Source organism: Dendrobates tinctorius, unplaced genomic scaffold (genome assembly GCF_039654945.1).
Source record: "Dendrobates tinctorius isolate UK_male_01 unplaced genomic scaffold, ASM3965494v1 ptg000009l, whole genome shotgun sequence".
Classification (NCBI taxonomy): domain Eukaryota; kingdom Metazoa; phylum Chordata; class Amphibia; order Anura; family Dendrobatidae; genus Dendrobates; species Dendrobates tinctorius.
Window position 1 is genome coordinate 6,637,267 of NW_027361677.1, and position 20,872 is coordinate 6,658,138.

Genomic DNA, 20,872 nt, shown 5'->3' on the forward strand with positions numbered 1-20,872 from the left:
TAAGACGTGATATTTTATTTTGTAATTAGAAATTAGCAGAATTGCTGGAAGATAAGACAATGAATAGAGGTTACTTACAGCAGTTACAGCTGTAATCTAGGATTGCCTGTAAATGCAAGTGTTTCCTCAGCTTCTGAATTTACTGGGAAGACATGCTTTCCAAGATTTTGACCATAGACATGAAACAGAAATGGTCTACCATCATAAATGGAGCCTCTATGGAGTGTACGGCTTATTGTGGTAGTATGGACAGATACTCCATTTCCTGCTTGGGAACTCTGCAGCTCCTTCAGGGTTACCTTTGGTCTTTGTGCTGCCTCTCTGATTAATGCCCTCCTTGCCCGGGCTGAGAGTTTTGGTGGGCGGCCCTCTCTTGGCAGGCTTGTTGTGATACCATGTTCTTTTCATTTGATGATTATGAAATTGATGGTTCTCCGGGGGATCATCAGAGATTTGGATTTTTTTTACCACCTTTTTCACAACCCAAACTGTGAATTTTGCTTCTCAACAACTTTGTCCCTGACTTGTTTGGAGATCTCCTTGGTCTTCACGGTGTTGTTTGGAGATCTCCTTGGTCTTCACGGTGTTGTTTGGAGATCTCCTTGGTCTTCACGGTGTTGTTTGGAGATCTCCTTAGTCTTCACGGTGTTGTTTGGAGATCTCCTTGGTCTTCACGGTGTTGTTTGGAGATCTCCTTGGTCTTCACGGTGTTGTTTGGAGATCTCCTTGGTCTTCATGGCGTTGTTTAGAGATCTTCTTGGTCTTCATGGTGTTGTTTGGAGATTTCCTTGGTCTTCATGGTGTTGTTTGTAGATTTCCTTGGTCTTCATGGTGTTGTTTGGAGAGCTCCTTGATCTTCATGGTGTGTTTGGAGATCTCCTTGGTCTTCATGGTGTTTGGTTAGTGGTGCCTCTTGTTAAGGCTTCTTTTACACTTCCCGTGTTTTTGCGGCCCCAATAGAGTTCTATGGGTCCGCAAAATTGGCCCACAAAAATTCGAGGGAAGACCAAAGGGTTTTTCTTTTACAAAAATGTGAACTTTTTTTTACTATCTAAATAAAAAAATAAAAATAAAACCCAATTCTATAACTAGTTGGGACACTGTAAAATCTAAAGAAAACAATAATGCAATGATCTGGAAAACTCTTCAAGCCATACTTTATTCAGTTAGCTTGGACTTTCCCTCTTGGCCTCCTTCTTCAACTTATTTTTCTCCCTGTAGCTGCGGCTCCAGTAAGCCAACTGCACAGAATTTAAGCGCTATTAACCTGTAGTTTACGCCTACATCTGAATCTAAGTAGCGTTTGTGGACTTATCGGGTTCCCTCTAAGCCCAGATTTGAGATGTGCCATGCATTGCTCCAGCTCATGGACAGGTGCTACAAGGCTAAAGACAAGAAGATAGTAATTTTGAGGGCTTGCTTGTTGCATGGAGAGCTGTATTTTTTATATCAGTTTGGAGAAGTCGTTATGTTTTGATTACATTTTGTGGCAAAAAAAAAAAAAAAATCTGGGGATTTTCCATTGTTTTTACTTTTATGCTTTTTTCAGCTTGGGGTACTTTTTCTATGTATAGAGTGCAAACTTTAACAGATGCGGAGATGAAAGAAGTTTATTTTCTTAAACTGATAAGAGGTTGATTTGAACTATTATAATTTTAGATATTTTAAAAAATAATTTTTTTCGCCTTAATTTTTTAGTCCTCCAGGTGTCTTGAATATCTAATTGTTTGACCATATGTACTATATTCTGCAACTTTATTGCCGTATATATTAAAATTGTTTCATTGAAGGGCCAATATGTCAGCAACAGGGTCTATACTAGGCCCCTGACTGCAATTGGTAGGGGGCAAAAAGGCACTGGTAACAAAACTAATGCTGCTGACAGTGAGTGACCACAGCATCTAAATGGTTAACAGCCGAGATTGGAGCTACCTCCGGTTGACACTGTTAGGTTAGTGATCTAAGCTACTTTCTAATATGAATGTCAGTGAATATTCAATAATTAATGGGGTTGTCGAATAAATATTACATATGCCAAGAATAACTGATAAATGTATGATTGCCAAGACCTCCACAATTCAGAGGAATGGGGGACCCAAAGTCATTTTTTAAACTCAAGCAGACGACACTTCATGAAACTCTGGCGTTGTTTTTTTTGTTCCTCAAACGTCTTTAATGGCATCTGTTCGGTCATTTGCTAAGCGTTTTGGCCACCAAAGGGTTTTTGGAGGGTTTTTAAGAAGTCATTTTCCAGACACTTTTTTTAGTCCTTTGAATAAGGAAGCAACCACAAGCAGTTTTTAACCCCTTTACCCCCCACAAAAGCCTGTTTGCACCTTCATGACCATGACAATTTTTACAATTCTGACCACTGTCACTTTATGAGGTCATAACTTTGAAACGCTTTAACGGATCCCACTGATTCTGAGAATGATTTTTCGTGACATATTGTACTTCGTGACAGTTGTAAAATTTCTTCGATATGACGTGAGTTTGTGAAAAAAAACAGAAATTTGGTGAAAATTTTTAAATTTTGCAATTTTCAATCTTTTAATTTTTCTGCTCTTAAATCAGAGAGCTATGTCACACAAAATAGTTAATTAACCCCTTAAGCCCCAAGGGTGGTTTGCACGTTAACTCCCGGGCCAATTTTTACAATTCTGACAACTGTCCATTTATGAGGTAATAACTCTGAAACGCTTCCATGGATCCCGGTGATTCTGACATTGTTTTCTCGTGACATATTGTACTTCATGTTAGTGGCAAAATTTCATTCATATAACTTGCGTTTATTTGTGAAAAAACAGGAAATTTGGTGAAAAATTTTTAAATTTCGCAATTTTCCAACTTTTAATTTTTATACCCTTAAATCACAGAGATACCGCACACAAAAAACTTAATAAGTAACATTTCCCACTTGTTTACTTTACATCAGCACAATTTTGGAACCAAAATTTTTTTTCGTTAGGAAGTTATAAGGGGTAAAAGTTGACCAGCGATTTCTCATTTTTACAACACCATTTTATTTTTACGGACCACATCACATTTGAAGCCACTTTGAGGGGTCTATATGATAGAAAATACCCAAAAGTGACACCATTCTAAAAACTGCACCCCTTAAGGTGCTCAAAACCACATTCAAGAAGTTTATTAACCCTTCAGGTGCGTCACAGGAATTTTTTGAATATTTAAAAAAAAAAAAAAAAAAATGAACATTTACCTTTTTTTTTTTTTCACAAAAAAATACTTCAGATTCAATTTTTTTTATTTTATCAAGGGTAACAGGAGAAATTGGGCTGCAAAATTTATTGTGCAGTTTGTCCTGAGTACGCTGATACCTAATATTTGGGGGGGAACTACTGTTTCAGCGCATGGCAGAGCTCAGAAGGGAAGGAGCGCTGTTTGACTTTTTCAATGCAAAATTGGCTGGAATTCAGATCGGACGCCATGTCACGTTTGGAGAGCCCCTGATGTACCTAAACAGTGGAAACCCCCCACAAGTGACCCCATTTTGGAAACTAGACCCCCCAAGGAACTTGTCTAGATATGTGGTGAGAACTTTGAACCCACATGGGCTTCACAGAAGTTTATAACGTACAGCGGTACAATTAAAAAATCATATTTTTTCCACAAAAATGATCTTTTCACCCCCAATTTTTATTTTTCCAAGGGTAACAGGACCCTAAAAGTTATTGTGCAATTTGTCCTGAGTACGCTGATACCCCATATGTGGGTGTAAACGACTATTTGGGCGCATGGCAGAGCTCAGAAGGGAAGCAGCGCCATTTGACTTTTTTGGCTGGATTTGAGATCGGACACCATGTCGCGATTGGAAAACCCCTGATGTACCAAAACAGTGGAAACCCCCCCACAAATGACACCATTTTGGAAACTAGACCCCCCAGGAACTTATCTAGATGTGTGGTGAGAACTTTGAACCCCAAGGGCTTCACAGAAGCTTATAACGTACAGACGTACAATTAAAAAATCATATTTTTTCCACAAAAAATGATCTTTTCACCCCCAATTTTTATTTTTCCAAGGGTAACAGGACCCTAAAAGTTATTGTGCAATTTGTCCTGAGTACGCTGATACCCCATATGTGGGTGTAAATGACTATTTGGGCGCATGGCAGAGCTCGGAAGGGAAGCAGCGCCATTTGACGTTTTTGGCTGGAATTGAGATTGGACACCATGTCGCGTTTGGAAAGCCCCTGATGTACCAAAACAGTGGAAACCCCCCACAAATGACACCATTTTGGAAGCTAGACCCCCCAAGGAACTTATCTAGATGTGTGGTGAGCACTTTGAACCCCCCCATGCTTCACAGAAGTTTATAACGCCCGGGCGTGAAAATAAAAAAATCGTATTTTTTCCACAAACATGATCTTTTAGTCACCAATTTTTTTATTTTCCCAAGGGTACCAGGAGAAATTGGACCCCAAAAAGTTCTTGTCCAATTTGTCCTGAGTACGCTGATACCCCATATGTGGGAGAAAACTACTGTATGGGTACACGTCGGGGCTCGATAGGGAAGTAGTGACGTTTTGGAATGCAGACTTTGATGGAATGCTCTGCAGGTGTCATGCTGCATTTGGAGAGCCCCTGATGTACCTAAACTATTGAAACTCCCCACAAGTGACCCCATTTTGGAAACTAGACCCCCCACGGAACTTATGTAGATGTGTGGTGAGCACTTTGAACCCCCAAGTGCTTCACAGAAGTTTATAACGCCCGGGCGTGAAAATAAAAAAATCATTTTTTTCCACAAAAATGATATTTTTGTCCCCAATTTTTTATTTTCCTAAGGGTAACAGGAGAAATTGGACCCCAAAAGTTGTTTTGCATTTTGTCCTGAGTAGGCTGATACCCTACATGTGGGGGTAAAACACTGTTTGGGCGTATGGCAGAGCTTGGAAGGGAAGGAGCACCATTTGACTTTTTCAACGCAGAATTGGCTGGAATTGAGATCAGATGCCATGTTGCGTTTGGAGAGCTCCTGATGTGCCTAAACAGTGGAAACCCCCAATTATAACTCCAACCCTAACCCCAACACACCCCTAACCCTAATCTCAGCACTAACCCTAATCTCAGCCCTAACCCTAGCCCTAATCTCAGCCCTAACCATAGACCAAACCCTAACGGGAAAATGGAAATAAATACATTTTCTTTTAGTTTTATTATTTTTCCCTAACTAAGGGGGTGATAACGGGGGGGGGGTTGATTTACTATATATGGCGGGTTTTTATGTTTGGCGGCTGTCACACGCTAAAAGACGCTTTTTATTGTAAAAATAGTTTTTGCATCACCACATATTGAGAGCTATAATTTTTCCGTATTTTGACCCACCGAGTCATGTGAGGTCTTATTTTTTGTGGGACGAGTTGATGTTTTTATTGGTATAACTTTCGGGTACGTGAAATCTTTTGATCGCTTTTTATTCCGATTTTTGGGACGCAGAATGAACAAAAACCAGCGTTTCATGAATTTCTTTTGGGGGGGTGCGTTTACACCGTTACGCGTGTGGTAAAATTGATAAAGCGGTTTTATTCTTCGGGTCAGTACGGTTACAGCGATACCTCATTTAGGTCGTTTTTTTATGTTTTGGCGCTTTTATGCAATGAAAACTATTGTATATAAAAATTAATTATTTTTGCATCGCTTTATTCTGCGAGCTATAACTTTTTTATTTTTTCACTGATGATGCTGTGTGGCAGCTCGTTTTTTTGCGGGACAAGATGACGTTTTCAGCGGTACCATGGATATTTATATGCGTCTTTTTGATCGCGCGTTATTGCACTTTTTGTTTGGCGGTATGATAATAAATAATTATTTTTTGCTTCGTTTTTTATTTTTTAAGGGGTTCGCTAAAGGGGTTAACTAGCGGGACAGTTTTATAGGGCGGGTCGTTACGGACGCGGCGATACCAAATATGTGTACTTTTATTGTTTTGTTTTTTATTTCCAAAAAATGAATTTATTAGGGAATATATATATTTTTTTTTATTTAGCGATTTTTAAAAAATTATTTTTACACCCTTTTTTTAAACTTTATTACATAGTCCCAGGTGGGACATCACTGTCCTGTGACAGATCGCTGATCTGTCACATCACAGATCACTGTGACAGATCAGCGATCTGTCACAGGCAGTGCAGCAGGCTTCCTCGTGCCTGCGCTTTGCAGGCACTGAGGAAGCCAGCTCCCTGCAGGCCCCCCGAAGGTCCCCGTTGCCATCTTGGATTCGGGAACCTGCAGGGATGGAGCCCCCCGCAGCAGCGCTGCACATTGCGCTGCTGTGGGGGGCTCAGGGAAGCACGGAGGGAGCCCCCTCCCTGCCGATGCTTCCATTTAACCCCCTGGTACACCGCGATAGTGTTTGATCGCGGTGTGCAAAGGGGTAACGTTTCGGGGGCGGTCCGTGACCGCCCCTGACACATTGTGCCGGGTGTCAGCTGTGATAATCAGCTGACACCCGGCCGCGATCAGCGGCGCTCACCACGTGGGTGCCGCTGATCGCTGTGACGTACTATCCCGTCCCTGTGAATTAAGTCCCAGGGCACATGGACGGGATAGTACGTCATATGGCAGAAAGGGGTTAATAACATTTCCCACATGTCTACTTTACATCAGCACAATTTTGGAAACAAAACATTTATGTTCGTTAGGAAGTCATAAGGGTTAAAATTTGACCAGTAATTTCTCCAACAAAATTTACAAAACCATTTTTAGGGACCACATCACATTTTAACTGACTTTGAGGGGTCTATATGACAGAAAATACCCAAAAGTGACACCATTCTAAAAACTGCACCCCTCAAGGTGCTCAAAAACAAATTTAGGCTATGTGCCCATGTAGCGTTTTTAAAGCGTTTTTTTCCTGAGCAGAAACGCATGCCCTTGCCAGAGAAACCGCATGCGCGTTTTGACATGCGTTTTCCTATGCGTTTTTGCCATTACAGTGTTATGCATGCGGAATCGCACGCGATTCCGCACAATTAATGAACATACTGCGTTTTTTTCCGCTAAGCGTTTCCGCAGCGAAAAAAAACGCACCATTCGCACATGTGCGTTTTCCATTCTATGACATTAGATGCTTTTCTTAAGCGTTTCCGCAGCAGAAACACTTGTCTAAAAGCGCTGTGGAAATGCTTAAAAAACGCAACGTGGGCACACAGCCTTAGGCTGTGTGCCCACGATGCGATTTTTAAGCGTTTTTGCCGCGATTTTCGGCGCAAAAACGTTTAAAAATCGTGTACAGAACGCCCCCCATGCATTCCTATGGCATTCCGCACATGCTGTGCTAATGCTGCGCTTTTTTTCCGCGGCGGAATCGCATCGCGGAAAAAATCGCAGCATGCTCATTCTTTTGTGCGGAATCGCAAAGAATTGCCGCGATTCCGCACCCATAGAAATGCATGAGAATCGCTGACTTCCCGCATGTGGCTATGCCCACCATGCGGGAAGTTAAGCGTCTCATGTGCGGTTGGTACCCACGGTGTGGAGGAGAGGAGACTGTCCTCCAGGCCCTGGGTACCATACCCCTGTAAAAAAAAGAATAAAAAATAAAAAATCGGGGTATATTTACCTTCCGGCGTCCCGCGCTGCTTTCCCGGCCTAAGCGTTCCCAGTAATGCCTTGCGGCAAGGTCCTGTGATGACGTGGTCTCGCGAGATCGCTATAGCAACGCGAGACCGCGTCATCCAGGGCTGTGGAGTCGGTAAGCCACAGTTGCGACTCCGACTCCTGGATTTTATCAGGCTCCGACTCCGGCTCTGACTCCTTCATAAATGGCCAATTCATAACAACAAATTTACTGTTGTAAAATATTAAACATCGTGCTTATTCAGTTTCTCACCATCATATAAGTAATCAGACCACTTAGAGCAAAAACTACATTTATTAGAATACAATTAGAATATAGCAAATAACTTTTATAAACTTTTCTAAACTGTAAGTAAATATGCAATAAACACTTATGCAGTTAATAAGAAGAAATCTATAAATTTGTCCTCAGAAAAAGTATTGCCTCTGTCAGATCCTCCTTCATGGATGCCCTCAAATCTGATCTAATTATTTTGAGAGCAGAGCACAACCTCTCTACACTAACTTGTGTTGGTGGCAAAGCAGTAACCACTCGGGCAACATCTCTGACAATGTCAGGATACAGAGGAATCGCTTGTTGCACTGTTATTTTTGAGGAACGGTCAAATTTCTCAATTTCTTTTAGTGCACATGAAAAATTCTGCTGAAATGTACTGGCTGTGTTCCTTGATGGGGATGACTCTTCTATGCGGGAACGCTTTGCACGGTCCTTGTGATCCAAATATTTTTCTAAATTAAATTCTTCATCAGTTGATGATGAGGGTGAAGATGTGGCAGGATGACCAAATTCTTCTTGTTCCTCCTGACTGTTCTGCAACCCTTTCATCCTTACTGCTATTTCAAGCAGAGCTTCTTTTCCTTTACTTAGCTGTTGATCATCTAGAAGAATCCGATGCATTGGGTCTACATAAACAGCTGCCAAAAGAATGTTATTTTGTAATAGTAGCTCCTCTCTCCGTTTCATTGATGTAGCAATGCCACTTGCAATTAACCCTCCTCTTTGGGACAGGCGAAACATCAGGTTCTTCCACTCCTTTAAGAAAATACCTGGAGTTAAGTCCTCTGCTTGTAATTTTTTAGTCACTGTAAATGGGTGCTCTAGCAATTTTTCCAGCTCAGTCACCTGATTCCACTGACTTTCATTTAGCGTCAGTTGAGGGTTAGCCATGTCTACAAGAAAGGTTCTCAGTTCAACCAAGCGCTGAATCATTAAGTACTGCCCCATCGTGTGGCTTGATCAATAATTGCCCCTTTTCCAGCACGTCTCTTCAAAATTGAGTCAACTTTAGGGGTTCTGGCAACAGTAGCCAATTTTCTCACCTTGCCAATCAGTGCAGCAGCATGTCCTTCTTGCAGACTGTCTCTTATAGGGAGCTGTAGCGTATGCACAACACAGCGCATGTGATGAATGAAAGAACATATTGACACAGTTTCAACAAGATCATCTAAACTATCATGTTGCTGTTCATCTGAAGCAACTTCAGTTTGCTCCTCAGTTACAATACTGTGTTCCTCTATTTCAAACATTTCTGTGTCTGTGGACCCAGAATGTTCTTCTAGCTGCTGGTCACCATCATTACTCTCATTCATTAGCTTAATAGTACTTATCATATTTGAAGCATTGTCAGTTACGACAGAAAGAACTTGCTCTTTTTTAAGTTCATAGTCTTGCAGAACCTTTTCCACCAAGACCTGGAGAAACTCACTGGTGTGATGAGCTTTGGTGTCTTTTACTGCCAATGTCTTGGTAACTATTTCATTTTTGTCACAAACAAATCGGACATTGATGGCAAAATAGTTCACTCTGTGACGTGTGCAGGCATCCATTTTAAGAAACAGAAAGCGTCCCTTGAGAGTTTTTTTAAGTTCTTCCTTTTGTTTAAAAGCTTCTTCGATTACTAATTTTCTAATACTCTCTCTCTCCAGAGAAACACCAAGCTTGCGGGCCATTTCCCCATTCAGACACATAAAAGCTGGTCGTGAAAATAATGAAATAGGCACACTATCCTTTACAACAAGCTCTATGATCTGTTTTTTTAAATGTATCTACTGTCATTGTCACAGTAACTTTGTCATTGACAAAATATCTTGCAACTGATGGCTGCAAAGTTCTCTGCTCCTTTGTTTGGCTGGAAGAGCTGGGCACTGGTTCATTGGTTTGGATGCAGTCTTTCTCATCCACTGCTTTCAGTACTTCTGGATGAAAGCGCTGGAAATGTCTCTTTAGATTAGAAGCTCTGGTAGGAGCATTTTTATCTTTGCCTGAATATGCACTCATCTTGGCTTCACAGCATTTTTTTTCGTCTGGATCATTTGTCATACACTGACAGACATAATGTTTTCTATCTTGAGTGATGGTGAAATGTTCAAATACAGCTGATTTAATGTGATGCTTCTTTGACATTCTCAGGTTTTTAATTCTGCATTCACAATCCAAATGACAATTGTTTTTCCTAAAAACAATTGTACAAAATTATTGCCAGGTCGTACAACTGATATAGTGGTCAGTAATACTGTTATTATTCCTCATGTACTCACAGTTAACTGATGCAAAGTTTGTTGAAAGGATAATACTTCTTACAGACTTCCTCTTCTGAGTAGCAGGCAGCTGTGAGATGCTTGGAAGACACACACCTAGTATGATCTAGTCTAGAGGAGGAGCTTTACTACTAAGAATTTGCAACACATTTTCACTTTCAGTTTCATACATTGTAAGTAGGGGGGTTGGGGCAGCATGAGGTTAACCAAGTATAAGATTAGATAAGGGCAGTGGAGAACAGTGACACACAAGAAGTAAGAAATGTCTCTATCTCCAGCAGAACTGCTTATCACTGTTGTTCATAGTTTGACAGAACATATATATTTGAGTAACATTTATAAAATTCATATGAAAGTTCAATTATGAAATATTAATACATTTTTTTTAAAGCTGGAGTCGGAACATTTCTCCGACTCCAACCAAAACTAACTCCGACTCCGAGACTCCGACTCCACAGCCCTGACGTCATCACAGGTCTCGCAAGGCATTACTGGGAACGCTGAGGCCCGGGATGGCAGCGCGGGACATCGGAAGGTAAATATACCCCGATTTTTTATTTTTTTATCATTTTTAACATTCTATCTTTTACTATTGAGGCCGCATAGGCGGCCTCAATAGTAAAAAGCTGCTCACACTTGTCAAACGCTATGTTTGACGAGTGTGACCAACCTGTCAATCACTTTCCAAGCGATGCTTGAAATCGCTTGGAAAGTGCTTGAGAAAATCGTGGCAAAATCGAACAGAATCGCGGTAAAATCGCTGTGAAATCGCGTGGAAAAAACGCGCGATTTCGGGGAAGGAGTCCATTTTTCAGTGTGCGTTTTAACACGCAACATGGGCACATAGCCTTAAAGAAGTTTTTTAACTTTTCAGGGGCTTTACAGGAATTTTTGGAATGTGGAAAAAAAAAAAAAGAACATTTAACTATTTTTTCACAAAAATTTACTTTAGACCCAAATCTTTTTTTTTATTTTTGCAAGCGTAACAGGAAAAAATGGACCCCAAAATTTGTTGTGCATTTTTCCCACAAAAATGTTTTTTAGCCCAAAATTTTGCATTTTCATAAGGGTAACAGGAGAAATTGTACCATAAAATGTCTTGTGCAATTTCTCCTGATTAAACCGGTACTCCATATGTAGTTGAAAAGTGAAGGCTCAGTGCGAAGCTCAGAAGGGAAGAAGCGCCATATTGGAGTTCAGATTTTGCCGGGCTGGTTTGAGGATGCCATGTCTCATTGGTAAGCCCCCAAGGTGCCAGAGGAGCAGAATTCTTTATAAGTGACCATATTTTACAAACTACACCTGTCAATTAATCTAGGGGAGCATTGATCTTATTGACTCCACAGGTGTGTCACAGAATTTTATACCATTGGGCAGTGAAGAAAAAAAATTACATTTTTACCACAAAAATTTTGTTTTAACCCAAGATTTTACATTTTCACACTGGGAAATGGGTAAAAATGACACCAAAATTTGTCCTACAATTTCTGCTGAACATATTTGATTGTACCGTACTGCTTAGCCACACGCCGGGACTCAGGAGGGATGGAGCGCCATTTGCCTCGTGGAGTGCAGTTTTCCTAGAATACTTTGCAGAGGCAGCAAAGTTACTCTGGACTCCGTCTGGCCTCTGTTCAGCGGTCTCCTTTTTTTCAGAAGTGCAAAAAACTGTGGCAGACTGCGCTTTTATGCTCGCCTGAAAAGACAGACACCACTAGATCACAGGTCAGGCGGTGTCCACAGTGCCTTCCCTCGCTATAGGGAATCTCCTGGCACTGAGTGCCGAGAGTAAGAATTGGATGACACCGGGCGTTGATCACCCGCATAGCCCCTGTGCGTGCCAAATCACTATGACGTATCCATACGTCCAAGGTCGGTATTAGTCAACTTGGACGTATGGATATGTCCAAGGTCGTAAAGGGGTTAAGCAAAAAAAAAAAAAACTACGACAAAATGATCAAGAAGTCCAGTTGTCTTCTGGGGATCTCTTGAGCTTTGCCACTGACTTATAATGTTAAGTACAGAGCATCTTCTGATCGGAAAAAACGCCAAAAGAACGAAGTACTTCTTGGTATTTTTAGAAACCTGAACACATTAACAGCAAATAATTATTACATAGAAATGAATATGCGCATTCTTTTGAGCAGTTTCTCATAGGTTTCTCAGGTGGTTTCCATCTGAAAAAGACGTGGTGTGCACACACCCTTAAGAAGCATGTCCACCCATTTACTGTCTATGGGAGAAGTGGTTGCACATGCACAGTACCACTACACAAGTGACTTGGGTTCAGTGAGGGTCTCACCCGTCAGTGCTCCCATCCCCCCACCAATCCAACATTTACCATCTGTTCTGTGGATAGGATGCAGATGTTCTTTATAGGGTAATCATAAATACGGTATAATGCACATCTACACCTATTGTGAAGACACAATACAAGCCAACTAATGATACAATTCATCCGTCATGTAACGCATTAAAAGAGAATAAAAAGATCAAACACTAAAAATAAAAAAAAAATGAAATAATAAAAGGGATAAAATGGCACAGCAACCAAATACGTCATTCACATTGTGTCTACGAGATTTTCTTGGGTCCTGACACAATTCGGAGCATTATACGTCTCCCTAAAGAATGGTGCAGATATATATGTAACTCTACGTACCAATCCCATTGCCTATGGGTGAGTCGCAGTCATCCAGGCCCCCTGGTAAAACGTGGCTCCCTTTGTCATCCTCGTGGTCATTTTTTCCTTGCCCGGTGCCATTCTCAAAGTGCGTGTCCTCTGTGTGATTAGTAGGGTCCCCATTCTCCAAGGGTTTGTCCAGTGGCATAATTTGCAGCCCGCTGGGCGTAGTTCTGTATGTTAGTGTCTTTGTAGACCTGTCCCCGGGGTTATATTTGGCAGTGCACACCTTCTTCTGTTTCTGAAATGCCTGTATCCTCTGCCTTTTATGTGAGGAGCCCTTGCTTCTCCCCGTGTCGGGCGGCCTGTGTGTCATCTTGTCGAGAGCAGTCCCTTGTAAGAGCTTTGATGCCGCTACTTGTTTACCAGCTTTGGCTCGCCTGTCTCTGGTTAAGTGGAGTCCATTAAATTCATCAATAAACTCCTCGCAGTGCAGCAGGTGATGCTCGGGCTCCCAGGTGTCTTCACTACTCCCATATCCTTTCCATCGTATCAGGTATTCCCATTTCCCTTTTTTGTTCTTCCTTTTGTCCACAATCCTCTCAACCTGGAGAAGAAAATTAAAATTTATTGAAGTTTTCAAGAGAAAATAAAATATTACATAAAATTCTAAACTACTTAGCTTTGCTGTACAGACTAGGAGAGAATGAACAGAGTCATTGCATTCAAGGGTCATCAAGTTAAACTGGTTAGCTAGTCTTCTAAAAATTGTTGGCTTATTTGTAGGGGTCCGATTATCAGCGCCGACTCTGATCAACAGTTTCAAGAGGCCAAGGTGGTCATGGGGTCACTTCCATACTTACATCAGCTGTGGGTTTATGTGTATTTGCCTACTCTTTATTTTTGCGTCCGTTCAACATCTTGCAGGGTCAATCCTTTCGTCTCAACGGAACAATTATGCAACATATTCTTTTTTTTGTTAGTTCTTTAAATATTGCACGGCAACAACTCTGCCAACAGCGGGATGGGACGCAGCCTCAAGAGAAACCGCAAAAGGCAAAAATCTAAGGTTATACAATAATATAAGTGAATATATATAAGACATAAAATATGAAAGCTAGTGCACCTGCCAGCATAAGAGAGAGACCTGGACAAAGCATTTTTTTTTTTTTTTTAACAATTACGGCAACTTAACAGCCCAATGGGCTAAAAAAAAAAAATGAAGATAATAATACCAAAGAATTTGTGTTTGCAATCATTTTCAGGAAGAAACTGAGTATAATCTGACAGAATTGCAGGGGTGTCAATACTTTTGGCCACAACTGTATATACACAGCTCTGGCAAAAAAGAGAGATCACCACACAGTTTTATAAAACTCAGCTTCTCTCCATGTCTGACTGCCATTTCATTCGAGTGTTAGTTGAATTCCAACCAGAGTACACCTCATTCTACTTAATGTGCTTCGGATTAGGTTATCACCTGAACCAAATCTTATTTAACGAAGGAAAGTATAAAAAACCCTGAGTTGTGTTCACAATCCTCTTGCAATAGGACAAGCTGGATGGCAAAACAAGTGCTTGTAATATCCCAAAAGTAACAGGAATAAAAAAAATACTTTTAACGATGCCAAAGGAGTTGAAAAGAAAAGTCTTGAGTGAGGAAAAGAAGAGCTCAATTCTGGATTTACTAGCAGAGGGATACAGTGAGCGTCATGTTACCTCCATCTGTAAAATTTCTATGATGGCAGTCCCATTACAACAAGGTCAAGCAGCAGACATTGGGGACAACAAAGCTACAGACAGGTAAAGGGCAAAAACAACTCCAATGACAGGGAGGACCGTCCTCTTATTCGAATGTCACTCAGCAACCGCAGGATGACATCAAGTGGCCTACAAAAGGAATGGCAGCTGGGGTGAAGTGCATGGCAAGAACAGTTCGCAACAGGCTCCTAGAGGCAGAACTCAAGTCATGTAAAGCTATAAAAAAGCCTTTCATCAATGAGAAGCAAAAGGAGAGCCAGGCTGAAGTTTGCCAAAGACCATAAGGATTGGACCATAGAGGACTGGAATAAGGTAATCTTCTCTGATGAGTCTAATTTTCAGCTTTGCCCAACACCTGGTCGTCTAATGGTTAGACGGAGACCTGGAGAGGCGCACAAGCCACAGTGTCTTGCACCCACTGTGAAATTTGGTGGAGGATCGGTGATGACCTGGGGATGCTTCAGCAAGGCTGGAATTGGGCAGGTTAATCTTTGCGAAGGGCATATGAATCAAACTGCATACAAGGTTATCCTGGAAAAACAGTTGATTCCCTCTGCTCAGGCAATGTTCCTCAACTCTGTGGACTGTTTTTTCCAGCAGGACAATGCGCCATGCCACACAGCTAGGTCAATCAATGTGTGGATGAAGGACCACCACATCAAATCCCTGTCAAGGCCACCACATCAGATCCCTGTCATGGCCAGCCCAATGTCCAGACTTGAATCCCATTGAAAACCTCTGGAATGTAATCTAGAGGAAGATGGATAGCCACAAGCCATCAAACAAAGAACTGCTTACATTTTTGTACCAGGAGTGGCATAAGGTCACCGAAAAGCAGTGTGAAAGACTGGTGGAAAGCAGCCAAGGCGCATGAAAGCTGTGATTAAAAATCATGGTTATTCCACAAAATATTGATTTCTGAACTCTTCCTGAGTTAAAACATTAGTATTGTTGTTTTTAAATGATTATGAACTTGTTTTCTTAGCATTATTTGCGGTCTGCAAGTACTGCATTTTTTGTTATTTTAACCATTTCTCATTTTCTGAAAATAAATACAAAATTTAGTGCTTGGAAATTCGGAGACATGCTGTCAGTAGTTTATAGAATAAAAGAGCAATTTACATTTCACTCAAAAATATAAAAAGAAAAATCAGACAAACTGAAAATTTTGCAGTGGTCACTTAATTTTTGCCAGAGCTGTATGTATGTGTATATATATATATATATATATATACACACACAAACAAATCTATGGGAATGTGTTACCAGAAAATGACCTATTATTCCAATCAGGTAATCATTTTGTTATTGATTGATTTTGAGCTCTTTATATCACGATGCATACAAAAAATTCTTGGAATTTTCATATTGGAAGCTAAACAAAATAATAGACTCCTATTCTTCAGACCATATTTTTATAGAAGTGTAAACTGGGCATGCTCTAATCTGGGCAAAGGTCACTGTGAAGGGTGGGGTAGGAGGTGAGCTGAGACATCACCATTTGTGAAAGGTGGATACTGTGTTATCTTCTGAACATAGAGGTGTTATTAGTCATTGTACGAGGTGTCACATGGACTCCAAAAGGACACTTTTCTGGTCTCCTAACTTCTGACCCTCCATAGACACATTTGGAGCTTATGCCAGGAGGCTTTATGGATACCGGCACACTGCTTAGGGAGGTCCACCATTCTGACCAAATGTGTTCATCAACTTTTCTAAAAACTGCCACGCTATGTCCTACTGTGTGCAACTCCGAAACCCCATTTTTTATGGAAACAGTGCCCTAAATATTGCAATTTTTATATAACATTTTACAATGCCTTTATGTACAAACCCCTCCACCCAAAACTGCAGTAAATACATTGCTAAACGTTTCTTCAACGTCGGCGATCCGCACAACTTCAATTTTAATAGACGGCAAATTTAAAAAGTTCTTACCGTATTAGATGTTACTGGCGAGAGGAATGAAATGACGATGAGAATACATAACTGCACTTAAGAACAAAGCAATCATCGTAATTATTCCGAAATTGTCACTGCAGGAGACAGCCTTTTTAGAGTAATTATTGATACAGAACTAATTATAACGGTGCAAACAGATGTTATCATACAAGCTTCACACCATTCCCCAAATTCGAGACAAAGGAAAATAAATTCCCGTTAAAAATGGTTCAATACGCTTTTATATGACCCACTGGGGCCGGTTCAAGTGGAAAAAGAGGACCAAACACTCCTCTTGGGGATCTATGGTATCCAACAAAAGTGATGCCAGGCTCTTGGCTTTGGTTCGCGTGTCTTTGCCTGTATGGATTGCAATTTCCCTATGGGTAAAAGTATTTCTTTTAGATATAAGGCATGTTCTTTTTTCATGTTTACAAATGTAAAAAGACCTGAAAGCAGCTTTAGAGAAAGCTGAGAATTGGTGTGAATCCAGTCCATACATCGGCCACGACAGTGATCTCTGCCCACTGGACAGGAGCCGGCTCTCACCTGTCGCTCTTATTTCGATTAGCCAGTCTGACGCAACATTATTGTTTAGGTATGGTGCAGGTCGGCTAAGCAAAAGAAGAGCCATGGATGTAGTCAAGTAGGAGGCACTTCTTAAGGCTTCCATTCTGCGGCCACAGAATCGATTTTCAATAACTCCAATGGTTCATCATTTATGTAGCCAAGAATTCCACCGGCAAAAGTGTAATCAGCCAACCGGTATCCTACTCTGCACTGATGAGGGACAAGAACCCTGAAACAGTAGTTTGCAGATGGAGATCTTTTCCTTTTGACAATAATCCCGGTCTGACTGAAGGCCAAGTAGCACTGGAGAGCCAGCTTTATTTGAAGCCTTCCTTAGCTAACTAATGTTCGACATAAGAAGAAACTTTACAGGTATGGCTTACTGAGATGGTTTTATTTTGACTGGATTTTTGTTCTGTAATTTAGGAGCGACCAGAAGTGCCCGGGTGGGAAAGGTCGCTCCCATACTGCAGTCCGGGTCTTACTGGCTTAAAATGCACCTGGGCTAGCTCAGGGAGGCATAGTGTGCTGAGGCTGAAGAAAGACAAAGCTGGTGGATAGTCTGTACTGCACCCTGAGAGGTTTTGTAATACCAAGTTGATGAGATCATTTGATTTTCTTTGACTTATCCAGAGAGAGGACTGTTTTATAATTTATTGATGCTGAAGAAAGGACTGGTTTGCTTTCATTTGTGCTGAAGAAAGGCTGTTTTCATTTTGGGAGCAGTAAAGTTTGAGAAGGACAAACTTTATTCTGCTTTGCTATAAAAACCCTGTGCCTCTCCGTATTCATGCGTCTACCAGAGAGCTGAAACCCTTACAATTGGTGTTTGAATGCCAGGAGACTCTCAGAGATCACAGAAGGCAACAGTTTCTGGGAATGATAGCAAACTCTGCAAACAAACTGGAAGATTTCAGCTCTAGAGCCTCCAGAATTGTTAATACAGCTTTCGACTACAATACAGGCTGTAAGTCAGCATCATTATAAGATAACTAATGCACCATATTTTTGGTATTATTAGACACACCTCTCTTCCCCCAAATTTGGGGTGGAAATGGGGGTGTGCCTTATAATTCGAATATATCTTACTGGTTGTTGTGGAGCAGGGTCCCAGGGTTGCTACTGGTGGAGGCAAGAGTATGCCGTTGCATCGGGCCTCAGGCTGGGATGAGGGGGAGTTCAGTGGTGTGGGGGCTCTGCCAAAATTTTGTGAAAGCCCGGAGCCCCCGCACTTCCGTGGTTTACATTGCGGTGGACTCCGGGAAAATGGCCGCCGGGAGAAGCGCATGCGCAGATGGAGATCTCTGCGCCAAGATTTCAGGAGACGAGATCTCAACGCAGAGATCTAAATCTGCGTATGCACTGCCCCCTGCGGCCATTTTCCCAAAGTCCACCACAATGTAAACCATGGAAGTGCGGAGGCTCAGGGCTGTCACAAAATGTCGGCAAAGCCCCTGCACCACTGAACACCACAGCTCTGCACCTCCGAACACCCCTTCCTCCCAACCTGGGGTTCACAGCATCACCCCACTCCTGCCTCAGCACCAGCAGCGACTCTTGGACCTCGCTCCACCACCCCTGGTAAGCAATAAGGCAAACAAATTAAATGCACCGCCATTTTATTAAAAAGTTTTTTTTCCTTTTTCCCCGAAAAATTTGGGGTGTGTCTTATAATCCGCAAAATACGGAAATTATTTATTTTACTCACTTGTATAGCGCCATCATATTTCACAGCGCTTTACAGACATTATCATCACTATCCCCATTGGGGCTCACAATCTATATTTGCCATCCCTTTGGAGTGTGGGAGGAAACCAGAGAACCCGGAGGAAACCCACGCAAACACAGGGACAACATACAAACTCCTTGCAGATCTTGTCCTTGGTGGGATTTGAACCCAGGACTCCAGCGCTGCAATGCTAACCACTGAGCCACCATGATGTCCAATTATGTACATTAATTCTATAAAAATAACAAAAAAAGAAAATCAATCTGTCAATTATTTTATGGAATAATTATAAATATCATTAATAAGTAGCTATGTGTCGCCCAGTTCTCCTAGCAACTGATAAAAGGAGAATTAACGTGATGCTACAAATACTGTTCTGATTAATGGAAATAAAAAAAGGAGAAACTTTTATTGAAAGAAAAATAAGCCCGGACACACGAGCAATGGACCGCCGCCAGCTTACCTAGAAACTGCAGCTAGAAGCTAAAACGATTTAATGCCTTTGCTTTCGTGGACTCTCCTGGAGAGCAGGACGCACAGTGCCAGCTTAAGATTCTTCAGATCACTTACACTCGCGGAACTCGGATTTAGAAACTGCAACGGGACTGTACTGCTCCGATTCCAACAGGACTTGTACCTGCTGCAAGCTTTTCTGCCATGGCTTCTGGCCAGACGGTTTCAGTCTTTCCCCCCATAAACCAATAATACATATGAAACTAATAAACTTTGTAATACATCCTATTAGAGAAATCCGCTTCGTTCTCCTCCTGAACTTATCATTCATTTTCAAGAATTCTCAATCAGTCTTCAGCAAATACAAAAATTCCCATTACTGAGTTGATATCAATTTGGGGCACATTTGATCTCTTAATCTATTTATTGCATTTTTTTTTATTTTTGTGGAGGTGATGATTGAAAAACCAAAATTCTAACATGATTTTCTATTTGGCATTTTCTGTATAGGTTAATTAAATTAATCTTTTGACTGAAGGGCCTTTAACTGATGAGGTGAATTCAGATAAGTTTGTCTTTTTTATTTCTTAATGCTTAATGTGGGGAAACAAGGGATTTCTGCAACCCCCCAAATGTCATAATAATCCATTGAAGTCCGGCGATTGTGTTGTGGGGAGCCAATGGCATCTAAATCATTAACAGCTAAGAGGATCTTATGAACCTATTATGAAAGGGTCACCGAGGAGGATAGCAGACCCAGGCTAAGCCACAGAAAACCAGAGAGGTTGGTAACTAAGCGGATTGCAGACCCCTGATCCTATCCACACAACTAGCAGTAGCCGTGGAGCTTACCTACGATGATCCTAGACGCCTCGGCACAGCCGGAGAGCTAACTAAGGATCAAGCATGAAAGGGGAAATCTAAACAGCCCCGGAGCAGACCCCAAAGGAATAGATAGCCCCCAAACATATACTGTCGGTGAGACAAGATGAAAACACAAACGCAGGCAGGAAAATAGACTGAGCAAATGATGGGGCCCACACTGACTAGACAGGACAGGAAAGGAAAGACACTGTTTGCAATCACGCAAAAAACCCTGCAAAAAGTCCAACACGTCTGATGCACAAAAACACTGGTCGCCCGACTTCGCCCCCACTATATCGGCACTCTGGTATATTCTGAAAGCAAAGCAAAAAGAGACCAATATAACATGGGACAAAACAAACTGGCACAAGCAGTAACATATGGGCGGTGATTCAGCACAGCCCCAGCCGGAGCTGGCTGAACCGCACACAGCAGAGATAGACAAAATCAGATCAACTGCAAACAGAATAGCAAATGAACCACTTAGCTGAACCATGCAGGGACAGAGCAGGAGACATCAGACATCAGAAAGCACAGGAAGAAAATCACCAGCAGGGATAGAGGGAGTCAGCTGTCTTAAATTCCAATCAGAAACCCCAGATCTCCGATCGTCATCCTCATTATCAGGTGGCCAACCTCTGTCAATCAGATCAGCTCCACTACCTCCAGTAACCACCAGAGGGAGCCCAGAAAGAGAACTCGCAACCCCTCTGTCAATCTGACCAGCTCCACTACCTTCAGTAATAACCAGAGGAAGACCAGAAAGAGAATTCACAACAGTACCCCCCTTTG

The 20,872-nt window shown here is 41.6% G+C and overlaps 1 protein-coding gene across 1 annotated transcript in view; it reads right to left on the reverse strand.

Annotated features, from left to right (window-relative positions):
* The window catches only part of CDYL2 (chromodomain Y like 2), a 111,663-nt gene that overhangs the window by 18,747 nt on the left and 72,044 nt on the right, over positions 1 to 20,872 (reverse strand). The window contains exon 2 of the mRNA XM_073582594.1: positions 12,802 to 13,369. Within this exon, the coding sequence (XP_073438695.1) occupies positions 12,802 to 13,369 (568 nt within the window). The remainder of the gene's footprint in view (positions 1 to 12,801; positions 13,370 to 20,872) is intronic.